The sequence below is a fragment of the Ursus arctos genome, unplaced genomic scaffold, assembly GCF_023065955.2.
Source record: "Ursus arctos isolate Adak ecotype North America unplaced genomic scaffold, UrsArc2.0 scaffold_15, whole genome shotgun sequence".
NCBI lineage: Eukaryota > Metazoa > Chordata > Mammalia > Carnivora > Ursidae > Ursus > Ursus arctos.
This window is the reverse complement of record NW_026622819.1, coordinates 62,469,331-62,495,440: the sequence shown is the minus strand read 5'-3', so window position 1 is coordinate 62,495,440 and position 26,110 is coordinate 62,469,331. Positions and strand designations below refer to the sequence as shown.

The following is a 26,110-nucleotide window of genomic DNA, read 5'->3' as shown; positions in this document are numbered from 1 at the left end:
GCGCGGCTCAAGGGCCAGGTGGGGACCCCTCAGGGCTCAGGTGGGTGGGCTCGGGGCCGCTCCTGCTCACCTCCCAGCTGCCCTCACAGGACTGCTTTTTGAGGCGCAGGCTCCAGCTCTCCGGGCAGGGCTCCCCACAGTGGTCCATGGCGAGGATGACCGGCCGGGTAAGCAGGACTCCGGGGGGCCCGCAGCTAACGATGGGACTCAGCAGGGTCTGACAGCCAGCTAGGGGCAACCTCAAGTGGGGAAATACGGGTGGGAAGGGAAAGGCATCAGGGGGCTGTCCCGGGAGCCGGCTGGGGCAGGGCAGTGGCACCCCGGGCTGGGGTCCCAGAGCTGGGTGGAGCTTATAGGCAGTTCTCCCCTGCCCTGCCTCGGGCTAGGCCAGAGCAGTCTGACCGTGGGTGGACAGGGCGTGTCATGGTGACTGAAGGCAGAGGGCAGGACCCGCCCAGCCCCAGCAACAGGGCCCGCGCCCACACCTCACGTCCTCCGGCTTGTGCAGCGTGAGGTAGACCTCGTAGATCTTTCCTCGGGGTATGGCGTCTGGGGGGATGAGGAGGCTGATCCCTGTGACAAAGCGGGAGGGGGGCTGGGCTTCACCAGGGCGGCAAAGACACCAAACACCCACTCTGCCAGCCCCTACAGGAGCCTCCCTTTGAGGACTGACCAGTGCCAGCCTGGACTAGGGGACAGAGGTGCCACAGGGACTGCCAGGCTGTCCATCTACCCACACGGGCTTCAAACGGAGTCCTAGGGACCCCAAGAGAGGCTGAGGGAACCTGGGTGGGAAAAGCATGCCTTGTTAGCCTGGGCACAGAACACCCTGGAACCAAAGGTAACCACCCTGTAGTTACCTGACCTGTCACCCGAACTCCCTGCTTAAAACCTTCCCTGCCTCCAGCATAAGGTCCAGCTCCCTGGCCTGGCACTGAAGGCCCTTCACCTCTGGCCCCAACTGCCTTTCCGGCAGCTTCCTCAGCCCAGCCTGTGCTGTATAGTTGGCCATTCTGAAGCCCTCTCTTGAGCACACGTCTGCCTGGTGCCCTCCTGCTCTGCTCAAGCTCTCCTCCTCCCCATCGGCCCTGGCCATCTTTGGGGACAGCCATTCCCAGCCCCCATGGCTTTGCTCCTCATTCGGTAGTGGCCCCTGCAGGTAGGGCAGGCCTTTAACAACCTTGCTGGCTTCGGTAGCCCTCCCTGGTTTGGGAGCCATTGCACGTGTATCCTCTTGTCTGGTGGATTCGGCTCTGTCCCAGGGTCTTGCAGGGCAGCATCAGAAGTGACAGCTCAGGGAGGAGTGGTTCCAGGGGAGAGGCAGTGGGACAGGGGCTGCAGAGTTCTTCTGGGGACGGCAAGGAGTGGTCCTGCTCCACCGTCCTGCTCTTTTAGGACAGGGGCCCCTACATCAGGAGGGACCTCAGAGGCACGTGACTGGGGAGGGGAAGGAGTTCTATGACTTAATCCCACCAAGTCCAAAAGCTTACATTTGTGCTCCAGAGTGAACTCTGAGGTGGGCTGGTTGGAATGACACTACTGCCCAGAAACTGAAGCCCAGGAGAGGGAAGCCACTGATGGCATATTTACAGCTACTGCTCCCTTCACCAGCTCTGTGATGCCTCCCGGTACCGGCCGCCAGTGCTGGTGACGGTCGCAGAGATCCACGTGCGAGTGCTCTCTGTGGTGGAGGTATACATTCAGTGGTGCTCATGTCCAGTACTCAGGGCAGTGAGGAAAACCAGGGGCCCTGCTCTCCTGAGGCACTCAGCCTGGCGGGTAGAAAGACAAGTGGATGGTAGCAAAGGGTGCTGGAGGAGAGCGGGGAGGGGCGGCAGCCCCCCGGCCCAGGGCGCAGGAAAGGCTGATGGGTCTCTGAGGGCCCACTGTGCGCCTGTCCCTTTCTAGGAGCTTCACGTGGACCATCTCACCTCATCATCCTAGCAGCCCCGTGAGCAGGACATGAGGCACAGAGAGAGGGCTGCCAGGCCAAGCGCTGAGCGAGAAGCAGCAGATGAGTCGGCGCGTGGGGCAGAGGGACCCGCGTGTGCGAAGGGCGGCATGGTGTGTCTGGAGTGCCAAGAGCCCACCATGACTGCCGCATGCAGAAAAAGAATGCACAGGACGGTAGAGGCCACGGCAGCTGGCCAGAGGGGACAGACAGTTCATTGTGGCCTGGTCATGTGGGCTTCATGTGGGAGCATGGGGAGCCCCGAAAAGGGCTCAGGAAGGGGAGGGACGTGATTAAGTCTGGCTTCGTTGGTGAGTGCTTGTTGTCTGGAACCAGGGGAGAGGTAGGTATGGTGGCCTGAGCCAGAAAAGACAATGGGGAAGAGGAGAACCGGGAGGATGCAGGAGCATTTGAGGAGGAAGAAGGACGGAACTGGTGTGTGACTGACTAAAAGCTGTGGTGGAGGTGAGGGGGCAAAGTGAAAAAGAGCAGGAGGTCAAGGTGACCTCCAGTTTCTGGCTTGAGCAGCTTGACTCCGCTGTCCCCGAGGTGGGGAAAGCCAGGAAGCAGGAGGTTCTGGGGGAGGGTGGGAGACAGTGCTGTTTTAGGCACCAGGAATCTGAGGTGCTGTGAGACATCCAGATGGAGCTGCCCAGGAGGCAGCTGGGTGTATGATTCTGTCGCCCAGGAGAAATGTGGCTGGGGAGGGAGGAGTGGGAGTGATCTGCACAGACGTGGCGAGTAAAGCCACGGAGGAGGCGAGATTGCTCTGCGGGAGGGTGCCAGGAGGGAGCTCTGAGAAACACCTCCATTTAGGGCACAGGCACCAGGAGTAGCTGGAGAGGGGTAAGAAAATCAGGGGCACGTGGGGTCATCTGAGCTGAGGGAATAGAGACTTTCAGGGTGGGAACACCAGAGGCTGCCGTGCTTGCTCAAAGATGACTGTGGAACGGGCCTGTGGATTCCCGATCCTGGACCTGCCGGAAGGGTGTCCGTGAGGTGGTGGGCAGAGCGGCCCCCCGTCCAGGCACTTGTCCTCTGCCATCTCTCCATCTCTCCACTAGTTTGCCAGCTCCTTGGGGCTGGCACCTCTCCTACCTCTCGGCCCAGGGCCCAGCACAGAGTCCGGCACACACAGGCCGGCTGACCGTGTAAACGAATGGACGGTAGTCCTGTGCCCTTACGTAACAGAAAGGAGACACTCTGGCCATGGCCTCAGTGCTGGCCCCACTGTCAGCCATGACTGGATTCTCTCCAAAACTCTCTTCCCTTTCCTTGCTGGCCTGGCTCAGCACTTGGGGTGAGGCTGAGCAGCCCAGAAAGGACATCAGAGCTGTCCCACCCTCCTCTAGGAGGGACACAAAGGCTAGTTTTGCCTCTTAGAGCTCCCCAGGGCACTCTGGGGTCCTTCCCACCTGTGTTAGGGATCATCAGCCGGCCCCCGAGGAAGTTGAAGGTCCCATAGGTCATGTTGCTGGTGCCGCGGGGCAGGGAGCGGAAGTAGTTCTGGGTAGAGAGGCGGGAGACGAAGTCCTCGGCCTCAGAGGTGGGCGAGCTGTGGTGCAGCGTGTGGCGCCCACCACCCAGCGGGCTGAGCAGGTGCCCATTGGCGAGCTGGAACTTGGGGCTTGGCCCGTCCTGCCGGGGACACAGACTGCCCTGGCAGGTGGTGGTGGTGGTGCTGAGGTCCGGCTGGATGGTGAGCAGATGGGGATTGTCTGCAAGGGTAAAGACAGACTCAGGGGATGTCACTGAGGTGACCTGTTGGGCAGCTCTTGGCGTGGGGGCCCGGCAGGAATGTGGAGAGCGAGGGGGCACCCCACCTGCTTTGCTAGGCTTGATGCTGACGGGCTGGAAGCCGGAGGTGAGGATGGACGAGTCAGCCACGTCTGAGTCCAGCCCTTCCTTCTTGCGGCAATAAACAAGGATGAGGACGAGCAGCAGCAGGAGGAGGCACACAGCCACAGCAATGAGGCCCACGTAGAGGGCCACGTCCTCAGGCCCGGAAGCAGCTGCGGGAAAGAGCGCGGCCTTGGGAGGGGAAGGGTGCAGGAGGCCGGGAAGGAGAGGTCAGCGGTCTACAGCCCAGGAGGATGAGGCGCTCACTCACTGGGCATCAGCACTAGCGGGGCTGCGGGTGCTGGCGGCAGGGAGCACGGAGTCAGCATGTGCGCGTCTCAGCCCCACATCTGCCACCACCTTGCTGTGTCACTCTGGGCAAATCACAGTGCTCACTGCTCGTTCGGTCTGAGGTCGCTGCTACTGAAGGGTGGAGGAGGGGAAGAGACACTTCCCCAGACAGCCCTCGTGGGCTGCTAGGCTGAACCTACTCTTCTGGGGCACAGGGCAGCTGGGGCTGGCAGAAGTTCCTGGGATCCCCAAAGTAGGGGCTCTTCTTCCTGGGGGGGGGGGTCTGCTAATCTGATTCCTAGTCATGTCCTTGGGCCAGAAGCAGGGGTGCCACGGCTCTTCTCCTTGTCTGCCTCCCCAGGCCTGAGGCAGGGCTGGGGAGGGGGTGATTGCCTGGAGGAAGCTATATTGATTTTAGAAGGGCTTTGCATAATGGAAGAAATGTCCATCAGAAAGGAATTGACACAGATAATTAGGTTTTTAATTGAAAGAATGGGGGAGGGTGTGTTGTAGAGAAAAAAATCCAACAGAGATCTTTAATTGTTAGTTATGGCCTTGTAATTAACAGGCCTCACAAGGCCAGTGTCCCCATAGGACTTGTGTGTGCACTTGGGGGACCACTTGGAGGTGAAACTGCAGGAGAGGAGGGGATCCAGGAGCCTGGGGTGCATGGGAAGGGTTCACATGTATGCATGTTTCAGGAGAGGCAGGAGAGGTACTGGGGTATACACAGGCACATGTGTGGGTATATTAGGGATGGGGAGTTCCCAAGGGTCCTAAACTTTGGAGAGGGGGTACAGCCTGTGGCAGAGGACTGATTCCCTTAGCCTTCACCTTCCTGGGGCTGGTCAGGGCCAATCCTGGCAAAATCAAGAGGACTCCTGGGACAGGGAGGACTCACTGTGCACACAGAGGTCGCTGGTACAATTTCGGGTATCCAGGTCAGTGCCCCGGCACTCCTCGCCTCCATTGCGGGGTGCTGGGTCAGAACACTCACGACTCCGCCAGTGGGTGCAGTCGAGCCCACAGGCCGACCACTTGCTCCATGGGCTCCAGCTGCCATCCACTAGACGAGAGACAGGAACAGAGAGGAGACGGTGCGGTCAGCCCGGGCGGCAGCCTAGGCAGTTGGCCAGCGTGGCCCTGCTGGGCATCCAGACCTAGGTGCAATGCTGTGGTAAGGAGCACACCCTCTGGTGTCCAGCTGGCCTGAATGACGCATGCTAATGACGGGAGGCACGATGATGCCGGGCCTGCTTTGCTCTAGCCGCACTAGGGGGCCGTCCTGGCCCTGGGGCAGCAAGGGCACTCGGTCCCACGATGACCCTGTGATTCCAGGCACAGGTGGTTCTGTAGGCTCAGGCGGTGCCCTGCCCCTGCCCCACACCGTCTGTACCTGTCCTGATTGTACCTCAGACTGACTCAGGCCCTCTGTCAAGGCCTCGCCTGGACACAGACCAAGCCCTGCTTCCAATCACACTAAACCCCATCCCAGCCTTAGACTGAGCCTGGCCCTGCGTGCAGGCGGGTGGGATGGAGCCATGGGGGGCAGGCTGGTGGGCACAATGGAGCCAGGGCACGGAGATGGCGTGGTGAGCGATGCGGGAGGCAGCGGCCGCTGGTACCTGGGCACAGGGTGGCGCAGGCTGTTTTCTGGACATTCTGCCCCTCACAGAAGGCACCCCCGTTGAGAGGCGCCGGGTTGGTGCAGCTCCGGCTCCGTTTCTGCCAGCCGCGCCCACAGCTGGCGCTGCAGACGGACCACTCGGTCCACGTCGACCACCCACCGTTCACTGGCCGGACAGAGAAGGACTGGGGTCAGGGAGCGGGGGCTTCCTCAGACACGCTGGCCCAGGGGCCAGGGCAGGAGGGCAGAGGGGCTGTGAGCTGGAACGGGGCAGGCTGTGGCTGTGCTGGCAGAGAAGCCCTGGAGGGGAGCCCATGCTTGTGCTTGCTGGCCCCTGGGGCCTGGCAGGACCCGCTCCACAGCCCTTCTCCCAGCAGGCTCTGCAAGGGCTCAGGGCAGCCGGCCCTCGCTGCAGCTCCCATGCTCCTCCGGCCCAGACCCCAGTCTTTCAGGAGGGCAACTCCTGCACCCGTCCCCTCTGCCTGCTCCTGGGGTGCCTGTGGTCCGTCACCTTTCCTAGACTCCCATCCTGTGCCCTCATCTCCGCCTGCACTATGTCCCTGGCCCACAGGTAACCCAAGGGATGGTCTCGCCAGAGAGGACCACCAACCTGTCCCACACCTCTGCCCAGATACGCCCCTTGGCTCCTGGACAGCCACAGCAAGCCCTCTCCCTGTCCTTCCCAGGGAGGCCACAGCCTGGTCCCCTGGGCCCTGGCTCCATGGGGAGCCACCCACCATCGTCGCCCGTCTCCCTGCACCTGGGGCCCTCTGCCCCACCAGCACTGGGGCCCACCGTAGACGATGACAGCAGCTGAGGCGCTGCGGCGACGCGCTACGATGTTCTTGGCCACGCAGGTGTAGTTGGCCGTGTCGGCCAGGCGGGCCTGTCGCACCACCAGGCTGTGCTCCCTTGTGATGTACACATTGGGGTCCAGGGACGGGTCCACCAGGTCCTCGTTCCGGAGCCACTCCACCTGGGGGAGGGAGCCATGCCACTGCACTGCCCGCCCGTGCTGGCCCTACCTGGAGCGCGAGTAGCCACTGGGGGCGTCAGGGCAGGCAGGACCCGAGACCTGGGAGCCCTACCCACCTGCGGAGTGGGCAGCAGAGCCCCTCTCACCTCAGCCGGGGGGATGCCCTCTGGTGGGCGGCAGGGCAGCACGATGCCCTGCTCCAGGGACACCTCCTTGGCCAGTGGCTCCTGCTCGAAGTTCTTGCGCAAATCTGAGAGAAGAGCAAGAGTGTCCTCCAGCCTGAATGCCTCATGCCGGCTCAGCCTGGCTGGCCCTGTCTCCTGGTCCCGCAGGGGCCATGGTGCATGGCAGGAGAAAGTGCCAAGTGACTAGGGGGACACGGGGGTGGCTGGGCAGTGTGCAGAGGCACTTTCTCCACCCATCAAGGCAGGACCAGACCCTTACCCCTGGTGATACCCTCCTTCCGCCCCAGCCAAGGGCCAGGCCCTGGACTCACAGGCAATGCGGATGTAGGCCTTCTGACTCTTGGTGGTGCCCGAGGAGCTCCACGCCACACACTGGCACCAGTACTCCTCCAGCCCAAACACCTTCTCCACCTGCTGCCTCGAGACGTTGATGCGGACCTCCATGGCCGGCAGCCCTGGGGGGCAGGAGGGGTGGGTAGCCAGGGTCCTGGTTGTGCCATGCCTCATACAGTTCTTGCCACCCAGATCTGTGGGGGTCCCTGCACCACCACGGCTACTCTGCTCAGAAGGAGAGTGGACCCTGAGGTCAACCCTTAGCCTGGAAGGAACTCTGGGGGAGCTCCACAGGGTGCTCCATTTCTCTCTCCTGAAGGCCAGGAGCCAGTCCTTAGCACTTCCATTCGTTATACTCTGTTAGCAACGCCTGTCTCCCTCGAGCCACAGAAACATCTCTACGTCGCAGAGACAACAGCCCAGAAGAGCTTTGGGCTACAAGGGCTGGCCTTCAAGGACCCAAGGCAGAAGGGCTGGGGCAGACACGCTAGCTCGGGGGCTTTGTGGTTAAAACAAGGTGAGGAAGGATCTGGTTCACCTCCCTGGGGGTTAGCAGGTAGGTTCTGACATGTGATAATGTAATAACAGCTATTAACCATATAATTACTGCGATTATGTAGTATGATAATAGACCCCTGGGGCTTAGCCAGGGTCTCCCACATGCGGGCTTATTTTCTTCAATCTCCTCCCTTGGACGGTATTGCCCCCACTCTATGGACAAGGAAACAGAGGCTTAGAGAGACGGTGACTTGCTGTAGCCGCTCAGGGCTGTCTGAATCCAGAGTGTGTTCGGGGGTTCACCCCGCCCATTTCACGGGGGAAACGGTGGTGGGGGTGAGGGGGGGCAGTCTGCAGAGGTGAAGCTGGCCGGTGACGGGTATCTCTACCCTGACTGCACTGGGCTGAAGGGACCCCTCTCAAGGACAGACGGAGCCCCCCTACCCTCTGCCACACCTGGACCCAGAAAATGGGGCACCAGGGGGCCCAGAGCCTCTGAGGACCCAGAAGGGGAGATACCAGCCCTCTTCCGGTCCCCTGGCCCTTGGCCAAAACCAGTGTCCCCAGGAGTGAGAAAAGACTGTTTCCAATTTCTCCTTCTCCTGACCCCAATTTCCCTCGGGTCATTGGCTTATCAGGAGAAGGGAGAGAGGCCGGGCAGCCAATGTGTTTCCATTGTTAACAGAGAAATTCAATTAGGGCTGCACTGCGGGAGGAGGGGCAGCCTAGCTGAGAAGGCAGGCCTGGAGGCTGTGTTCCCTCTTACCTTCCCTAACATGTCTTTCCCTGACCACTCCCAGACCCCTCCTCCTGAATCTCTCCAGCTTCCACACTGGGTCCCCAGACTTTTCCCACTTGGCCCTGCCCCCGGCAAGTTCTCACGGGAGACTTGGAGGTGGGGGGCCGTGTCCACCTCTGGCTGAGGTCGTCATGGCTGAGCTCCCTCCATTCTGGGCACTGCCTGCCACCTCTTTTCTTGAAGGTGAAGAATGTGTGCGTTCTCTGGGGGTAGGGTGAGGGCTGAGAACCCAGGGTCCCTCACAGGGTCTGTATACAGGAAGAGGGCCCTGGGCTCCAGCTACCTGTCAAGCACACGGAGTCTTAGGGCAACTGAGAAGGAGCCGTGCATTCAGTTGGGGTGGTGACAGGGCCCTCCAGCTCTAAGCCTCTGGGGTTAGTGGTGAGAGACTGTCAGAGCTTTCTGAACTAGGTACCTCTCCTGAGTGGACATGTCTATGGATGGATGGACTGTTGCATCCCCCGTGGTGGTGGTGGGAGCTCAGGCAACTCAGCTTGGGGAGAACAGCACTAAATTTAAGCACTCCTATTTCTTTCTCCCCTCTGTCCTGCCACTGCCACCCCCTCATCTCCTTCCTGCTGCCATGAATGAGGGCCAAGTTTGTCCATGATGTCCCAGATCCAGGCAGTGCCCTTGAGGCCCACATGCTCCAGGAGGGTGGTGGACCCAGGGGGAGACCCAGACACTGCCCTGCTGGTCCTTGATGTGAAGACGGTGCCTTCCTCCCTGCAGGTCACTGAGCAGATGCCAGGGGAGGAAGGAGGCAGGGTCCCTGCTGGCCCTGGCATGTGTGGGGTGTGAGTGGGTATGTAAATGCTGTGGGCACATGGGGAGGCCCCGGTGTGGGCGTGCTGCGTATTTTTGGGAAGTGGAGGGTTAGAGGGGTGGAGGGTGGGGCTCTGAGGCCAAGTTGGGGCTTAGGTTCTCACGTTCTCACCAATCTGCTTCTAATAATCCGTTCGTTTAACAATACATTACACTCCCACGTGGGACTCTAGGGCTTGGTCTCACAGATTTTGGGCTTTTATAACATTAGCAGGTTTGGGTTTGAGGGTTTTCAGGCTTTGGTCCCTTCTCCTGGCCTTCTGGATGCAGAATGGGGACAAGTGAGGGGAAGACAGGGGTGCTGTCTCCTGGGGTGTCCACCCAGCTACCCAGGAAGGGTGGGGCTTCAGATCTGCGCTGACCTAGGACCCCCCATACCTGCCTGACAACGGAATGTTTCTGGGTCAGGGTCTTCGGCCTGAGTGTCTGCGCGGCACCACTGTGCGCTGCAGTGCCATCTGTTCGTGAGCAGGGGAAGCTGTCTCTTCTCAAAGGCCTCAATGGCTTTGGGCGGAGAAATCAACAAGATCAATACACAGTCAGATGTGCCGGCCGTGGGAGGCCTGAGTCTGTGTGCTCAGGGCAGGAAAGGGCCGCAGTGATGACAGGAGGGATATGTCCCCAGGAGCTCTGCTCTCTGCCTGGTTTGAAGGGAGCAAGGCCAGAAGAGTCTGCTGGGGAGTGCGTGGTGGCTCTTGGCATGTGTGGCCCAGCCTGTGACGGCTATGCAGGCACTGACCTGGGTCTCAGCCAAGCCTTGGATTCCAGACCTCCTGAGGGCAGGAGACAAGGAGGGATGTGTGGGGAAGCCTGGAAGGGGAGGCTGGGAGCAGTAGGAGACTGGCCTAGAGCCTTCTAAGAAGTTCCAGACAGGCCCTCAATGATGCGGGAAGGCAGTTGTCTGGCTACAGCTTCCTTCTGCTCCCCTGTCCTCTCCCTGGGGGCTGTGTCACAGCAGTGGGGGGCCTCATCACGCCCCAAAGTGGTGCTGGGCCCTGAGTGTGTGGTGGGAAGAGAGGGAAGGCCTGGAACTGGGCTCACACAGGGTGCATGAGATCTCATGGCTTCCCCCACCAATCTGAAAGGGGACCCTCCTTACCCCCATTTTGCAGATGAGGAAACAGAGGCCCGGGGCGGGGAAGGCAGACACTCCCAACAGGCCCTAAAGTTGCAGGGGCAGGGAGGCTTCTGGTACTCTGCTGGGGTCTGAAGGTGGGGTCTGAAGGTGGGGGGTCATCTTGGGGGCTAACCTAGGCCTGGCACAGAGTTAACCTCTGGGGACTGCAAGAGAGAAGCTGCAAGCAGCAGCTGTGCATACGGCAGGGCACTGCGGAGCTCCGGGGCCTGGGCGGGAACGGCTAGCTGGGGACCTGACACTTGGCGGGAAGGAGACCAGCCCCTGCCGACTCTGGTAGGGGAGAGTCAGGTGTGACTCCTAGGGACCTGAATGTTTGGCTGGAACTCTTTTGGGGCCTGGATGAGTCACAGCCATCTGTAACACGTCAGGCTGGTTCTGAGGACTAAGTCACCCGCTGCCTAAACTCACAGCTACCTTTGCTCGCATCCCGGTTATTGTGAGAGCTGCCATGTTCTCCCCAGCAGGGCCCCTTCCTCCAGTCTCCTCCTGTGCAGCACCAACTTGCCACAGTTCTGTGTCTCACTGCCTGCCCCCCAGAGCCCCTTCGGCCCCCACCTGGGTCTCGGCAGGCTGGCCCACCACTCCAGTGTTTGCATCTTCTGACCCTTCGGCCTGGGAAATGCTCATTGCAATGAGACTCGCGCTTGGAAATTACCCCTCCTCTTTCCTGGGCTACCAGACCCTCCTGCCTGGCGGCTTGCGCCACCCCTCCGGGTCTCTCGCCTGCCTTGACATCAGCATGAGCTGTCCTGGGCACGGCCTGCCTGTCCTCGTCTGCACCGCAGCTCCGGCCTCACACTGGTGGCCCACGGGTGTGTGCTGTGTGTCTCGGACTCAGCCTGAGGGCTCCTCGTGTGTGGGGCCTCACAACGTGCCAAGGAAGGGAGAGGAAGTCAACCTAACTGGGGTCCAGCTAGTGAGGAGGAAGAGAGGCTGTAGTTAGCTCCCCCAGGCCTGCCCTTGGGGAGTGCTGGGACCCAAACAAGGGCTCTCTGCTCACATCCCCATTGTCCACCTGCTGCCTAAGGCCAGGGTAGGGGCAGAAAATGGGGCGTCCCATGGAAAGGGAACTTCTTGAGTCAGCCTGCTGTCCCTGGAACCCCTCCCTCCACGTCTCAGTTCAGTCTCACTGGTTCCCTCTCCTCAGTGTCTCTGGGTCTGCCTCTTCTATCAGTCCCCTCACCCCCACGGGCCCCAAGTGTCACCTACAGCTCTGGCCATACCTCCCAGCAGTTTGAAATCGCATGGGACTGTGACCTCACTCCAGAGCCCGATGGGTGAGTCTTCCAGATGGCACCACTCACTGGTCCCTGTGCACGCCTCTTACCCTCCCTGCTGACCCTGACAGCACACCCACGTCTCTGACTCCAAGCCTTTGCTCGAGCTGAGCCCCTTTCCTGGAATGCCGCTCCCCTCTCCTCTCTCTGACTAGCTCTCGTAACCCCTTCGTTTCCACATCACCTCCCCTGAGGAGCTTCAGTCCTGCTTTCCTCTTGCTGCCATAGCTCCCAGGACTCACTGAGAGGTCACCGTGCTGCCCACCTCTCGGCAGGGGTGGGGCTCTCTGAGGGCGGTGGCTGTGTGACCAGCATGGAAGTGGATGCTCGGGGAACGTGCACATGAGTGAACGGGGGCACACGGATCAAACAATCAGAGTGTGAGGTCTGTGAACTCTTCCACCATCGGGGACCTTCACCCTCCAAACTGCCTTTCTTGGCTGGCACCTCTCACCAGGCTGCCCCTGGCCCAGCCCGGGCTCCGGTGTGGCGGTGGGACTCCCCCCCTCCAACCACGGAATCCTGGGGCGTGTGCAGGGGGCTTCCCTTTTACTCATGCCCCCACCGACGGTGAGGTCTGGTGAGGGTGGGGCCCCGGATGTGGGAGCCCTGCCTCGTCTGGGGAGCTGGGGTGGCAGGCTCAGGGCTGGTGACACCGCGGCCTTCTGCTCACGGGGGCGCAGCCAGCGGCAACTATAAGCCCCTCCCTGGGGCTCCATTTCCCTGAGGCTGAGACTCGTTTCCCCTTCAACTGGCCCTGCCTGGCCGCCCCTCCTGGCTCACCGCTGCCGTCGTCCGTGCTGCGCTCAATTGCGTGGTCCACCTGGCGCACCCACTCCCCGTTGCACTTGAAGAAGATCTGCGTGGCAGGCGTGGCCTTGCACGCCAGCAGCACCGGCTTGTTCTTGACGATGTACACATCCTCGGGCTCCACCAGGAAGTGGGGAAGCAGGTCCGGGTTGGCGCCGGGTACCGGGTTGGCCACCGTGGCGCTCTGCTGGGCACCTGCAGCGGGGGCAAAGCAGGAAGGTGAGCCGGGGCCTCTGCCAGGCCTTCAGGGCCCTTGGGGGCTACGTGCCCATTCAGGGGCTGGGGCCGGGCCCTGGGAAGGCAGCTGGTGGGACTGACGGGAGGAGAGTGAGGCCAGGCTGCCACTTCCAGCCCAGCAATCTAGGCTACTGAATGCGCCCCTGAGCCTCAGTGTCCCCTCTGTAAAATGGGGGGAGCCCACCCACTTCTGAAGACTTTGGAGAGGTGAAATGAGACGAGGGTAGGTGTGCCAGCACTTAGGGGGCCCTCCACACACGGCAGGTTAGGGCTCTTTGTGACTCAGGTAGAAGAAGTTGAGGGTCCTGTGGAGGCAGCCCACCACCCTAGGAGGTCCAGAGAACGCTGGAGGGAGGGAGAGGACCCCAGCAGGGCAGGTGGGCAGGGTCCCTTGCTCCTGTGCCTGGCTGTCTCTGGGGCCACTTCTGGGTTCATCCTCATTCCTGGCCCCTGGAAGTAGGAGGTGCTCAGAAAATAGCACATGAATGAAGGAGGCGAGGGGGCAGCTGCGAGGTGGGGCGTGGGGGGTTGCTGGCGACAGCTCTATAAGAGAGGCCCAGGGGGAGAGCCTGGGCTGCCAGTGGGCCCGGACAGAGTGGGAGTCAGGAGAGTGTGTCTGGGAGCCTGAGGGACCTAGGCCAGTTCCCGCCCCTTCAAGGAGACCTGAATATGGGCTTCCTTCTAATTTTAACTGAAAACCACAACCATCCCACAAGTCATTTGTTGCTAATGACACAGGTAGGTAACCCCCCACAGCAGTCTGACAGTCTGTTGGACCAGCAGGACCTCTGGGAGGGTGGAGAAGGGTGAGTTGGGAGGGAATGGGAGGATGGGGGGGGTACCCTCAGCCTCCAGCCAGTTACCCACCAAACAGGCCCCCAACAGCCTGGCTTCCCTTGGGGCCACTGTGATTTCCGCACAACCCACTCTTACAGCCAACAGTGGTCTCTGGGCATAAAGAGGGAAGAACTTGGTGGTACAGCCACTCTGGAAAACCGTGTGGAGGTCCCTTAAAAAGTTAAAAATTGAGCTACCCTATGATCCAGCCATTGCACTACTGGGTGTTTACCCCAAAGATACAGACGTAGTGAAGAGAAGGGCCTTATGCACCCCAATGTTCATAGCAGCATTGTCCACAATAGCTAAATCGTGGAAGGAGCGGAGATGCCCTGCAACAGATGACTGGATTAAGAAGTTGTGGTCCATATATACAATGGAATATTACTCAGCAACCAGAAAGAATGAGTTCTCAACATTTGCTACAACATGGACGGCACTGGAGGAGATAATGCTTAGTGAAATAAGTCAAGCAGAGAAAGACAACTATCATATGATTTCTCTCATCTATGGAACATAAGAACTAGGATGATCAGTAGGGGGAGAAAGGGATAAGGAAAGGGGGGAGGTAATCAGAAGGGGGAATGAAACATGAGAGACTATGGACTCTGAGAAACAAACTGAGGGCCTCAGAGGGGAGGGGGGTGGGGGAATGGGATAGGCCGGTGATGGGTAGTGAGGAGGGCACGTATTGCATGGTGCACGGGGTGTTATACGCAACTAATGAATCATCGAGCCTTACATCGGAAACCAGGGATGTACTGTATGGTGACTAACATAATATAATAAAAAATCATTATTAAAAAAAAAAAAAGAGGGAAGAACTTGGGCTTTAGCCACCAACTCCGCTCCTTGCTAGCAGTGACCTTGGGTGAGTTAGGCATTCTGTCATTTGTGACACTGAGGTCCCATCTGCCCTTTGGGAAAGTCTGGAGGGGCCTCATGTAGGCAGCCTCTTGGGTTTTCTCCCGCCTACCCTTTTGGGGGGCAGTCCAAAACCCACAGAGGGCTTCTAACGCAAGAAGACCTGGCTCCCTCTCTGGCTGGAGGGCATCCACACTGCCCTTTCTTTGCCGTTTGCATAGGGCCTCCCTTTCCAAGGTGGGAGTCTGCCCTCTCCACCCCAAGACCGTGATTTTGGGGAGGGGATCCATGCCTGGTCCTGTAGGTGTTCTGGGCCAGCTCAGGTGAGCTGGGAATGCTGGCTGAGAGGCTAAAACCTGGTGCGACTTCAAGCATGCCACCCCCACCCCGAGCCCGTCTCCCCGCCTGCCAGAGGGAGCACCCCGCTCTTTGGGCTATTGTGAGGATGAGATGAGAAAAGGCACCGTGCTCGGCCTACGCTGACTGCTGCCAGGGCCTAGTGGTTTTGCATTTCCAATGGCAAAGGGGTTCTCTCCCTCAGCTCAGCAGCCCTCAGAGCAACGTCTTCTTGGTTGAGGGCTGATGAGGAAACTGAGGCACAGAGCCACCAATGCCTTGCCCTCAGGATGGGGGTGGGGAGTCATGCCCTTGTGTGGGAGGTGGAGGGCATTTCTGACTCAGCAAGACAGCATCTGCAGGAGGGCCCTCACCCCTCAGCCCCCACCATGGCCTCTCCCCAGCTTGTCTCTGCCTCTCGTGAGCTCTTTGGCTGGGGCCTGCGCCCTTTCCTTCAGCTCCAAGACGAAGGCCAACCTGCCCAGCAACCACACTGGCAGCTGGGAAAACAAAGCTCCCCTTTCTCCATCCTGCCCCATCGGATATACCTCGGGGGCTCTGCCAGTGCCCCCTGGGGTCTGTTTGAGGCTGAGGAAGGTGGGGGTGCGGCAGAGCGGAGCTGCCGCCTAGACATCTTACAGACGGACGCTGAGCTCCCAGGGGAAGTCACAGACCTCGGACCCCCTGGCTCGCACTCTGGACTCACAGAGTGCGTGGGGGCCCACCTCATTTTTGTTATTACACTCGCTCTTCACTGCCACTCGGTAGCCACTCGCCACTCAGCGAGGGCAGGGCTGGGGCAGGCTCAGGCCTCCTAAGATGTGGACTGTGAACGGGAGCGTGAGCTCTGTGCGTGGGCCTGGAGTGGGGAGCTGGCAGGCCAGGGGCCTCTTTAGACACACTATCTCCACAGACCCGAGGGCTGCACAGAGCGGGGCCACTCTTGACCACTGCATGGGGCCTGGAGGGGGCTGGGGGTAGGGGTCACCGGCTCCAGCGGGGGACGGGACCCCTTAGTGGCAGGTTCCGGGCTTCCCTGCGCCTCACCTTGCAGAGGCTCGATGCAATGGCCGGGGCCTGCCTGCTGGCTCGGGGCTGGGTGGGCTGGGGTCCCGGCCGGGGGCACGGGCAGTGAGTGGCCCTCTAGCCTCCCTATTGATTGCGGCACCAAGCACTGCTCACGTCAGCTGCCCGCTGAACCCAGCACAATCCCTCATGTCTGCATTTAACTGCTAATGAAAAATAAATGTACTGTGACCAGTAAGGGACATAGCTCACTTCTCCAGCACCTCTGTCACGCCACGCTGGTGCGGCCTCCCTTCCTCACCCTGAGGGGAGGCATTTACCGGGTGGACCCAGGGGGCACCCTCCAGGCTGCAGCTATGCCCTCTCCCAAGGACACTCTGAGGCCACGGGTAGGGGTAGATTCAGGCCCCACTCTTGGAGCTACTAGAAGCTTCCTGGGTGGCCAGAGCTGGCTTCCCATCCTCTGGCCCCGGAGCCCACCATGCGGTCTCCATCCTGTGGTCAGCACCTGTGATCTGCCTGACCCCTCACTGTCCCACTTAGGCCCCTTGCCTGAACTAAGGTGGAGCATGAGCCGCGGGTCTCTCCCCCTCCATAACACAGGCCACCAGAGTGAGCATCTTTCTCCTTGACGTGAATCCCGTACTTTGCTAAAACAAAGTGAGCACTAAGCAGTGCATGCTCAGGGCCAAATGATCGGTGAGCCTTCCCATGAGGCACGAGCGCTCTAGTTTGCCACAGTCCCCACCGCTCCCTATTGCCCTACCCCAGGCCTGCCTCTTCTAGTTTCCGCTGTGTGCCTGGCTCCCACGGGTGTTTCAGGATGGGGCCAAGTGCTTTTGCTGGCATCCCTGAGTCTTCTGTTCCAGCACAGACAACTCTCCAGCCTTCCTGTGCAGAAACATCAACTGATCACTCCTAGGCACCACCCCCACCCCCTCTAGGTCTCTGCCCACAGTCTTCTATGTCTCAAACACCCTTCCTCCCTCCTCTGCCACCACTCTTCTTCCTTCTCCTCAGGGCCCAGTTCTACTGTCACTTCCTCTAGAAAGAGAGTTCCCCCACCTCACTCTCCCAGGAAAGCACACATACCGTTTTGCCCTCTCTGCATCCAGGGCCTGGGCTCACTGGTGCTGTAGCTCTTACACAGGAGAAACAAGTGGGCAGCTAAGGCCTTTGTCTTCAGCCAGCCTATCCACCCTGGTCCCTGCCGCTCAGCTCAAGGCTGCCTCGGGCCAGCATTAGCAACTGGGGAGGCGGAGCGGGCCGCCTACTGCTGCTGCCCTCGGGGCTGCTGAGCAATGAACATGGAAGGATTACTCTGCCGGGACAGACACTCAGGGGCTGCAGGAAGGCTGGCAGGTACAGGTCCCACCAACCAGACTGCCCTGGCATGCTCTGAACGCCAGCCTTCACTTCCCCAGAGGCTCTGTTCACCATGCCCCAGCCAAGCCTCTCCCACTTGCAAAGGACGTGTGGCCCAGCTGCCTTACTGGAAATCAGTTAGAAAACCTCTTTCACTAACTGGCAGATCCTCAGTGGGTTCTTGGTCACCTGCATACAGCCCAGGCCCCGAGGCATGAACCCCACTTCTAGTGAGCCCTGGGGCTGGCCAGCTGGCCCCCACCTGTCTTGGGAGGGCACTGGCTGTCCAAGCTGCCCCAGCTGATACCCCTGCTCCGGACACCCCATTAAGGGTGGGAGCAACATTCCAAGCAGTCCCCATCCCCAGCATCTCCTGCACAATGAACAACGAGGGAGAAGGGCTTGGGAGACGACGTGGGTTCATCTTGGTGTATGTGGAAGCAGGTGGGGGCTTGGCCAGAGCTGAGCCTGGGACTGACTCCCTTCCCTCCCAGAGTGCTCCCATGACCTGAAATGTATTCATTCATTCATTCATTCATTCATTCATTCATTCATTCAACAAATACTTCTGGAGTGCCAGAACTGTTCTGGGATACAGTGAGCATGACAAACACAGTCCCTGCTCTCCAAGTTGGAGAAACAAAACAAAATAGAGGATTCTAGATGTTGCTGAGGGTGATGACGCAGGTAAAAGGGGTGCTATTTCAGAAAGGGTGTGGGTGCAAGGGCTCTAGAGGGGAGGAGAACTCAGGGCAGATGTCTCTGCACAGGTGACAGCTGAGCAGAGCCCTGAATGCCAAAGCCAGATGGAAGAGGGTTTGAGGAAAAGGGAGCAGCAGAGAACAGCCGGGCTTGTGCGAGGCCCGTGAGGAGGTCAGCATGGCCAAAGTTGAGAGAGGGCAGGGAAGACTCATGAGAGACAGGGAGCAGGGGCCTGACCTGGGGCCTTTAGGGTCCAGTCCAGTAAGGAGCTGGGATTTTATTGCAACGGCAGTGGGAGCCTCTGGAGAGCTGTGTGCAAGGGAATGATGAGATCTTCTTGCATGAACAGGTAGGTGGAGGGAGGCAGGAGGGGCAGTGGGGAGGTGGATGAGGGAGCAGCTAATGGAGTGGACCCCATGGCAGACCTGCCCCATGAGGTCCATCTGGGAACTCTCATCCAGTCTTTAAGTTTCAGCAGGTGTGCCACTTCCTCTGGGATGCCTTCCTGGGTCCACACTCTCTGACTCTCTGTCACTCGCCCTAGTGTCCACCTGTGCCCTGAGCCTCCCTCCAGGGTGCATTCAGAATTGGTACATACAGGATAGTTTGTGCACTATTGTACTTGCTTGGGGTGGGAGCCCAGGATACGGATGGAGTGTTTGTTGAGTGACTGAATGACTACCCCCTTCTTCTCCCTTGAATTTCAGCAGCTCTGCCAAGGGTGGCCACTTCACTCTTGGGAGAGCCAGAGGTTGTGCAGAGAGGCCTGCGGGCGGAGTTTGGGCAGGGAGAAGGCTCCTGCATGGCCATGTGCCGCTGCCCTGTTGCTCTTCAGAAGTTGAGCCCCCCTTTTTCACTTGCAGCCTGGGATGATGAGACCTGCCCATGTAACTCTGAGGCCCAGGGTGGGTGTGAAAGTGCTTTCAAATGTTTTATTTTTAAAAGCACCATGAAAATATGAGGTGTGATTAATCAAGCTATTAATGAACTCGTATTTTCTGAGCAAAGACTGAGTCCCTGGGAGGGAGGGAGGAAGGGTGGGGGCAGGGTGTCATCTGGCCTCGTTCAGCCGGGAGACGTGAGCGCTGCTTTCCCAGCGCAGCCTTGGCCCTGCTGCCACCTGCTCCCTTTCATCTTCCCAACAGTCCTAGTGGTCAGAGCCACAAGTTCCCGCTTTGTCTGCTCTTGAGAAATATTCTGGATTGGAAATGGGGTGGAGGAGGGAGCCCGGAGCCTGGCAGTTTTCTCTTTGCTCCAGCCTGAACTTTTCCTGCCCATTCACCCAACTTTGAGCCCCCTGACCCCTGGGCACTTATGTTCCCAGACTGCCTTGCCTGGAGATTTGCACTTGGTAGGTCCCCATGGGGCCTGGGTGTCCCGGCTTCATAGGCCTGGGGGGAGAGAAGAGAGTGCCACGGGCTAACGCACCACACCCTTCACCCGGCATTGGAGGCCCTGTTGGTTCAGGGCCTGAGCTGCCACTTGTCCTTGCCTCTCGGGCCTCCCTCCAAGTGAGCCTGGGCGATGGCAACTTGACTCTCAGCATTTCCTCAAGGATTCGTGCACTTTGTGTGCCAGGCTCTGCCTCCCTCACCTCCCGGCTAAGAGTACCTAGTTTTCTGCAGAGGATGCTCTCCCTCCGCCCCATTCAGGCCATATGCTCATTCGGTCCAGGTGGGCTGAGGCCATATCTGGCCCCGGACGTGGGCATCTGACACTGGTTCCCAGACGTACAGGTCACCCACGTGAACAGATGGCATTCTGGGATTTGGATTGGGCTGCTGGGAAGAGAACCTCTCTTTCTTCTGGGCCAGTCCCGAAGGCCTTGTGGGTCCCTCTGCCTGGGTGACTTCTACTTGTCCTTCAAGGCCTGCTCAAATACCTCCTCCCCGGGAAGTTTCCCTGACCCCCCCACCCCCACCCCGCCAGAGCAGGCCAGCCCTCCTCCGAGCTTCCACAGACTTGTCCAGTGCCTTGTACCTCATAGTGTCACCACTCATGAGTCTGTCTGCCCACTGCCAGCACCTTGAAGGCAGGGACTGAATGGTGACATGCCTTTGCACATCCCTGGAGCCTGGCCGGGACGTGACACACAGCGAGCACCCAGTAGGTGTTTGTTGAATGCGTGGTGAACGTCAGCTCCTTGAAGGGCTGGAAGTGGAGGGCACGCACTCAAATCTGACGGGAAGCCGGCTCTGCTTGCCCTCCAATCAATCACGCAAGCCGGCAGCAATCAAGGAAATCAATGGGAAGGGAACTTGATTTCTGAAGCACCTGGGCCAGACCCCAGGGAGGCAGAGCGCGTGCGCAGGGCCCCGGGGAGGCGGCTGGGACCGCAAGCCAGGGCCACAGTGGCGGGGGGCTGGGGGTGCAGACATGCAGGGGAACGGCGAGGTCTGCTCTCCTGCCCACTTGCACCTTCACGGCCTGAGACTGCTTCATGCGCTATTAGTTTTTAAACGTGGGCAACTGCATGATGAGGGCTTCCCCGAGCGGCTCTGATAAGCAGGGACGAAGCTGCACTTGCTGTCACAGAGGCGTGGACAGCTGCAGGAGGTGGTGGCCGTGGAGGAACGGCGGGCCGGAGGCCCGGGGACTACAGACCAGGCCGCGACTCAGACACATGGACCTGCCTGGAGGTGACACTGGGGTGCCACAGGGCCGGGGCAAGCTGGGGTAGGTGCCTCAGAATCCTTCCAAATCCGACATGTACCAGATCCCTGCGCTGCCTGTCGGCTGCTTCTGGGGCCCATCTGGCTGTTGCAGGAAACCCCCCCTCCCCCGCCTACTGTTTCTTAAGCCTTGGTTTTCCCATCTGGGGCACCCCACGCTGACCCTGCACCGGCTGCCATCCTGCCTGGGGTCTGGAGGCGCCCACCAAAGCCTCTCTTCTTTCCCTGCTCTGCCCCTTGGCCCATCTCTCGGTCATTGTCTCGCAGGCCGCTGCTTGTCGCTCCCAATAGCAAGGTCTTCCTGGAGGGCCGTCGCAGGACTGAGGCCAGGCTCTTCGGTCCCAGTGGGTGCGTGGTCAGTGAACGAGGGAGGACGCAGCTGCGGGGCCTCCGCCTAGGAGTGTGCACAAAGTGGAAGGAACAGGGTGGGGGGCTGCTCCCCTAGCCACACTCACACGCGCACACACACACACACACACACACACACGTGCGTGTGCGCGTGCTTGGCCCTCCCGTTTCCATGGCAATGCGTGTGTGGAAGTGCTACAGAAGCCGCGGCCACCTCCCCAGGATCGGCGGAAAGTTGCCCCCTTCCCCAGGGGGCTCTGGGGGCCTGGTCACAGGCACAGACAGGGGCGCCACGAGGAGGGCCTGCGGGCAGGCCGAACTGCAAAGCACAAAGTGGGGAGGGGTGGGGGACAGCGCCGCTTTGTCCGCTCAGAAGACACTCGTACCTGCTGCGGCCAGGCCGTACTGCCCGTGGCATCTGGGAACTGTACTCAGGGGCTTTCTGTTGGCCCCTTGTTCTACAGACAGGGAATGCGGGCTCAGGACTTGCGTAAGGTCATCCAGCCACAGAGGGCTGAGTGAGTTCTTGACACCTCTCAGCCTGGGCCAGGCACAGGGCAGGGGTTCTGGGCATTCACTGGACCAGTGTCAGGCCCTGTCCATTTACCGTCCTCTGCTCACTCTGTGTACACACTGACACTCTGTTCCTCAAGCCCTCCAAGCTTATCTCACCCCAGGGCCTTTGCACTTGCTTTCCTCTGCCTGCAACACGCTGCCCCTTGCTCTTCCGCTATTGCCCGCTTGAATCCCTCGGGTCTCAGCTGCACGGTTACCTCCTCCGAGCTACCGTGTCTGAACGTGCCCCTTCTGGCCTCCTGTCTCTTTCCCAGGCTATTTTCCTTACAGCACTCACCACTACGGGAGGTCATCTTGTTTGGAGACTTGTTTGCTTGTTACTGTCCGTGTCCCCTTCCCTACAATGTTGCATGACAACAGGGACCACGCTTGTCAGGTTCACTGCTGTAGTCCCAGAACCCAGCCCTGGGCACATCGTAGGTGCTAGACAAGCATGTGCTGAGTTCCGGAACACACAAACTTGGGTCTTCCAACTCGACCCAGTGCCCGCACTCAATGTCACGGTGCTACCATCACTAAGGTCCCCAAACCCACCAGGGAAGGAGTCTTAGAAACTAGTGGGATGCCAAAGGAGGGAGTGCTGTGACGGGGGGACAGGTCCCAGGGGCCTCTTCCCAGTGCCCCTTCCTACCGGAGGGCCTTGCTTTGGGCCAGAGAAATAGTTAATAAAGCTGAGGCCTAAATAAGCATTTGATTAACAAACGATAAAATAGCTATTGTGTCCCTGAATTAAGCTGTAATTGTGGCTGATAATTGGCTGGTTAGAATTTAATAAGCTGCAATTAAATAGAATGGAATCCAGGGTAATTATGTGGTCGCACAGCCCAGAGAGAACTAGGGGAGGAAGGCTTTCTCCTACTATGGCATCTTCCGCTGGTGCAGTGTGTGTGTTGCTGCGGGTGTGTTTCTGGTTGGGGTGGTAGTGGTTGTGTGTGTGTGTGCGTGTGTGTGCGTGTGCGTGGCAGGCTTCCTCCACCTTTCACCTGGCAGAGGTTGGGCAGTGGGCGCCGGCCCAGCCTCCTTACCGCTGCTCAGCAGGTCAGCAGGCAAGCTCTAAGCCCTGCCAGGGCCTATGGCAGCCCTGGCAGAAAGAGACCTCCCAGGATCCCTGGCACTGTTCCCTGCAGGGCAGGAGGCTGTGGGAGGGAGGCCAGGAGGGCTCTGGGCAGGCAGGCGGGGTGGGGGTCTACCTGTCTTCCTAACGAGGAAGGTGGGGCTCAGAGAGAGGAGGGACTTGCTCAAGGTCACTCAGGGATCAGTGGCCAGGCTCGGTCAGATTCTCACATTGCCCGTGGATCAAGGGTAACTCCGACTGGCCAGCAGGCTGAAGGATGCCGCCTGCCCTTCCCCTCCCCGCTGCCCCAGCCCGCTCCTGAGCCGCCCCTCGCCAGGTAACCACCCGGGCTAAGCTACGAGTGGGGCAATTGTTGCACACACGCACCCTTAAAACAAGGCGCCCCCTCCACTCCCCTCTCCCTTGGCCTCCCTGCCCACCCACCAGCCTGCCCGCCAGAGGCCCTAATGGCCGCAGAGCTCCCCGGTGCCTCAGCCCCGCGGGCCCAGTCCCACCCCCAGGCCAGGTGAGGCCTCGGCGATTCCGAAGGATGATGAACGGCATCGCCGACGCGCCGTTTATGACCCCATCAGCATTTTTACAATGTTGCTGGCAATTAATTTAATTAAAGACCCTGTCCCAGATAGGGTGGCATTTCATATCTCACTGGTTTAATGCCAGCCTGGCCCCCGTGGAGGCCAGGGGTGATGCAGGAGCAGTAGCACCGCCCCCTCGCCTGCCTGGGCTCTGTGTGCGCTGGCCCGGGCGGGGCAGTTTCAGCCTCTGGACAGAGCCCGGCGACAAGGGGGCGGCCGTAAGGGACGTGCCCTTGGCCGGTGGGAGCTGCTGCCCACAACCACAGCCAGCAAATGCCCACCCACTTACACGTGCGTGTGCGCACACGCTCACACATATACGCGGTCTTAGCAGAACATGGATTTTCTTACTTAACCCTCACAATAATTCTAGAAGGCAAAGAGCTATTTTAAATTTCCAACTTCCAGGCAATGAAACCGAGGGACAGAGAGGTGAAGTAAGTAGTGAGCGATGGATTCCTACCCAGGCCAGATGGCTACAGTGCCCTAAGCTCTTAGCCAGGACACATGCGTTCACCAATTACGTGCCGGATGCAACGTGCCGGCCACGAGCTAGGCATGGGCCACAGAGCAGTACCCAAGACAGACTCCAGTCCTTGCCACATGGAGCATCCAGTGGTCACAGGCCCACCTAGGAAGTCCTGGGCACACAGTGTTCCAGAATCACACTCGCTGGGCCAAGTGCTCTGGCATTCACGCGCACATACACACCAAGCCTTGTACACACGTACACACACACACCCCCAACACTGCCTACTGTCCTTTGGGCTAAATCTGGCCGGGGTGGCCGACGCCCTCACCAGGATGGTAACCCTGAGACCAAAGATCATCAGCCATCCCGTGACCCCATTCTCGGCAGCTGAGCCCACCTGGACCTCTCTGCGTACAGGGACCCAGAGGAAAACCCAGTCCCGATCCTGCTCCTAGCAGCAGCAGCCGTGTCCGAGCCTGCACCCCAGCTCCTCCTCCGTTCCCCACCATGCGGCTTGCCCTGCTACTCTGCCCTCTCCTGAGTCTGCTCCCATGGCCCCCAGCTAGGGTCCCCAGCCCCCTCACTGCTGAGCTCTACTTTCCCTGCTTCCAGATCACTCCCAGAACCTCACACCAGGCACGTCCCAAGTTGGGCTCAGTGGCTCCCCCAAACCTCCTGCTCCCAGGGATTGCTCTCAGTCAGCAGGGCTATTCCCCCACGGAGCCTCAGGGCGAATCGCAGAGCCACGAGACCCTCTTGCTCCCTGACCACTATTCTAGCCCCCTGAGTGCCCCCAGCCTCCCGCCCACCCACTTCTTCCTCTCTCCTCTCTCGCTGTAGGGCTCCCCAACTCCTCAGCCCCCACCCCGCAGTGCCCAAAACGTGCCTTCCCGTGGGCCATCTCCTGGCTTCGGCGCCACCCTCAACTCTACCAGCACAGTGCTATTTTTAGAAAGAAAATCTCATCCCACACTGCGAACCCCTGAAACGGTTCCCACTGACCACAGGGTAAAGCTCAGCTCCCTGTAACCCAGCCCTACCCCACCCAGGGCAGCAGCCTCATCCTGGGCACCGCTCAGTGCATCCACTAATCCCCTCTCACCGCACTCCTGCACCCTTCCCCTCACTCGAACTTTCCCCTGCACCTGCAGGGCACCCCACCCACTCCCAATGCCCACCAGCCCTGTCAACTCATAATTCAAGGTGTCACCTTCTCCTGATGCCTCTCCAGCTCCTCTCTGTGCAGGAGACACATGGCTTGCTCGTCTGGCTTCTGGCTGAGAGAGCATTACTCACTGACACAGGCTGGCGGGACCATGGCTGCCTCTTCCATCAGACTGTGCGCCCTTCAGGGCATGCAGCAGGTGTGAGTCCCCTCCTCAGCAGTGTCCACCTCGAGGACTGGCCAGCTGGGGGCAGTAACTGCGGCTGAGTCAGAGCATCCCCCTGACTTACGGCAAGCTCTGGTCGGGGCGCTGTGTCATCTCTATCCCTGCCAGCGACTGGCCCGGGGCACGTACTTGCTGAGAGCAGGGGCCAGAGACCTCAGCCAGGCATCAGAAGACTGGGTCTCCAGTCCACACTCTGCCTCTACAAGACCATGTGGCCTCGGGCAAGTCACTGGCCTCTCTGAGCCTCAGAAGGGTCGTGGGTGGCAAAGTCAGGTATCTTCAAGGGTTGGGCGGGGGCCAGACATGGAGAGTAAAGATGCCTGTCCGAGAGGTCAGCCCAGCCCAGCCCAGCCCAGCCGGCTGCTACTCCACAGGCAGGCTGGCCAAGACGCACTGGGTTTTCATCTTTGAAGAGAAGCTGGAAATCCATTTTTATGTGAAATTTCCTGTTTTAAAACATTGACAACTAATTTAAACATTTAAACGCCTTGTGGGCCAAGCAAGTTGGCAGGCCAAAGCTAGACTGGACAATGTCCAAGGTCTCCTCCAACTTTACAGACCTAAGAAACCGGGGTCCCACCAGGGCGAGGGCCCACCAGTCACTGCCCTGCCCTCCTGGTCTCCTCCTCCCTGGCTCTTCCCACCTTTGCCAGCACCCCATCAACCTGTCTTCCCCCCCAGGACCTCTCCTCATCAAGGCTTCCTGAAGGAAGTCCCCTGGGGTCTGGGCAGAGGCTGGAGGAGTCGTCAGTCCACCACCCCAGGTGGCTGGGATTTAATTGTCGGCACAGGCCTCCACCCTCAGCTGAGGCCTGCAGGCACTGCCCCTCCCCTAGAGCCTAAGGGCTGGAGAGAGGGAGAGCCGCACCCTGCTCCGGGAAAACAGTGGGGTCAGGAGAAGGGGCAGACGGAGGGCTAACGGCTGCCCTGCCTTGCTTGCCTTGGGTCTGGTCCTCAGATCCTGACCCACTGAGAGCCAGAGAAGGCTGCTGAAGACAGACGCAGGTAGGACAGGGGTGGGCATTCACAGATGAAACACCCTATGACGAGCATCCCCCCTCCCCCCCAAATTCTGGTGGGTCAGA

General features: G+C 59.8%; 1 protein-coding gene across 2 annotated transcripts in view; it reads right to left on the bottom strand.

Annotated features, from left to right (window-relative positions):
• Positions 1-26,110, bottom strand: part of UNC5A (unc-5 netrin receptor A) — a 61,508-nt gene that overhangs the window by 3,087 nt on the left and 32,311 nt on the right. Inside the window, exons 2-11 of one of the 2 annotated variants that reach the window (XM_057312352.1) lie at positions 12,523-12,744; positions 7,181-7,324; positions 6,831-6,934; positions 6,504-6,684; positions 5,707-5,874; positions 4,983-5,147; positions 3,775-3,963; positions 3,367-3,669; positions 486-573; positions 71-239 (exon numbers count right to left, since the gene is read on the bottom strand). In XM_057312352.1, the coding sequence (XP_057168335.1) occupies positions 71-239; positions 486-573; positions 3,367-3,669; positions 3,775-3,963; positions 4,983-5,147; positions 5,707-5,874; positions 6,504-6,684; positions 6,831-6,934; positions 7,181-7,324; positions 12,523-12,744 (1,733 nt within the window). The remainder of the gene's footprint in view (positions 1-70; positions 240-485; positions 574-3,366; positions 3,670-3,774; positions 3,964-4,982; positions 5,148-5,706; positions 5,875-6,503; positions 6,685-6,830; positions 6,935-7,180; positions 7,325-12,522; positions 12,745-26,110) is intronic. The other variant, XM_026511037.4, reaches the window with a different exon arrangement.